Source organism: Gavialis gangeticus, unplaced genomic scaffold, assembly GCF_001723915.1.
Source record: "Gavialis gangeticus isolate Ggan-Ray unplaced genomic scaffold, GavGan_comp1, whole genome shotgun sequence".
Lineage (NCBI taxonomy): Eukaryota > Metazoa > Chordata > Crocodylia > Gavialidae > Gavialis > Gavialis gangeticus.
The window spans coordinates 15,814,323-15,815,618 of NW_017729015.1; the positions used below are offsets into that span (position 1 = coordinate 15,814,323).

General features: G+C 44.0%; 1 protein-coding gene and 1 long non-coding RNA gene across 19 annotated transcripts in view; one reads left to right on the forward strand and one right to left on the reverse strand.

Moving 5' to 3' along the window:
- Nucleotides 1–1,160, forward strand: part of MACF1 (microtubule-actin crosslinking factor 1) — a 225,550-nt gene extending 224,390 nt beyond the window's left edge. For all 18 annotated transcript variants that reach the window (XM_019512344.1, XM_019512340.1, XM_019512348.1 and 15 more), the window contains one exon: nucleotides 218–1,160. In XM_019512344.1, coding sequence (XP_019367889.1) covers nucleotides 218–474 — 257 coding nt within the window. In that variant the 3' untranslated portion in view covers nucleotides 475–1,160. The remainder of the gene's footprint in view (nucleotides 1–217) is intronic.
- LOC109294104 overlaps nucleotides 638–1,296 on the reverse strand; it is a 762-nt gene continuing 103 nt past the window's right edge. The window contains exon 2 of the long non-coding RNA XR_002096466.1: nucleotides 638–1,283. This is a non-coding gene — a long non-coding RNA (uncharacterized LOC109294104). The remainder of the gene's footprint in view (nucleotides 1,284–1,296) is intronic.

Below are 1,296 nucleotides of genomic sequence, written 5' to 3' on the forward strand. Positions count from 1 at the left end.
AGAGTTAGGAGTTACACTTTCAACAATATAAGTCTCGAGTCAAGAGTTCAAGGAGAGTTGTCCGCTGTCATTGTAGAAAGCGATCAACAAGATTGGAAATGTGTTCACGGCCCACTCTAGCGGGCGCAGAGATATTGAGTCAGCAGACGGGTACTTGGAGACTGTTGGCTCATGGGCAGCATCCACGGTGCTCACCGGTGCCTTGATTTCATTACAGATCCCAAGAAAACAGCCAGTCGTCCCACGAGCCGCGCTGGAAGCCGGACAGGCAGCCGGGCTAGCAGTCGGCGGGGAAGCGATGCCTCCGACTTTGACCTGCTGGAAACTCAGTCAGCCTGCTCGGACACTTCAGAAAGCAGCGCGGCGGGGGGCCAAGGCAGCTCCCGACGAGGGCTGGCGAAACCTTCCAAAATCCCAACCATGTCCAAGAAAACTACCACTGCCACCCCCAAAACTCCAGGCCCCAAGAGATAATACTGTACCGACACCCCCTGCGAAAGAAATACAACCTGTGTCCAGTTTTTAACCCTGCTGCGTACAGTGGATGTATATTTATTCTAAACGGGAGAAATTATATTGTTAAAAGTGTAAAAGAATAATTGTGTTATGAAGCTGCCTTATTTGGGGGGTTTTTTGGTTTTTTTTTTTTGTAAGTTACTATTTTCATGTGAATATTTATGTAGATAAAATTTGCTGCCTGGTTCCTCCTGTTCACAGAGGGTCCAGACAACTGAAATTTGGGGGGGGGGAAGCAAGCAAAAAAAAACAAGAAAGAAAAGAAAAGGTCAAGATGTGAAAGTGTAGAAAAAAGAAGAAAAAAAGAAAAAAAATTATAAATAGGATTTCTGCGTGGTGCAGGGCCTGACCCTGCTGTATCTTTTAGGATTCTTTCCTAAAGGCGTCTTTGTAAACTTGACTTGCTGTCTCAGCAAGATAAATTATATTTAAGAAAAAACAAAAAAGACCTGAATCGTACAGTGTTCAAGGAACTCTTTTTTTTTGTTGTTGTAAATCATGGATACCTCAAATTGAGAAACATGAGGTTGAAGGGGGTGGGGATGGAGCTTCTGTTTCCATTATTTTTTAAAAGTTCTGTGATTTTACCTGAAGAAAGTGGAGTTTGAATGAATAACGTTTGCACACACCACAGCAAAAAAAAAGAAAAAAAAAAAAGAGTTGGTTACAAATACTGTCCCAGCAACTAGGCTTTTAAAGAACAAACGGCGCTGGGGGCGGGTGGGGGGTTTCGGGGGGTACTTCAAAGCTGTCCAGAAGAGAACACTCTTGTGTAACGCT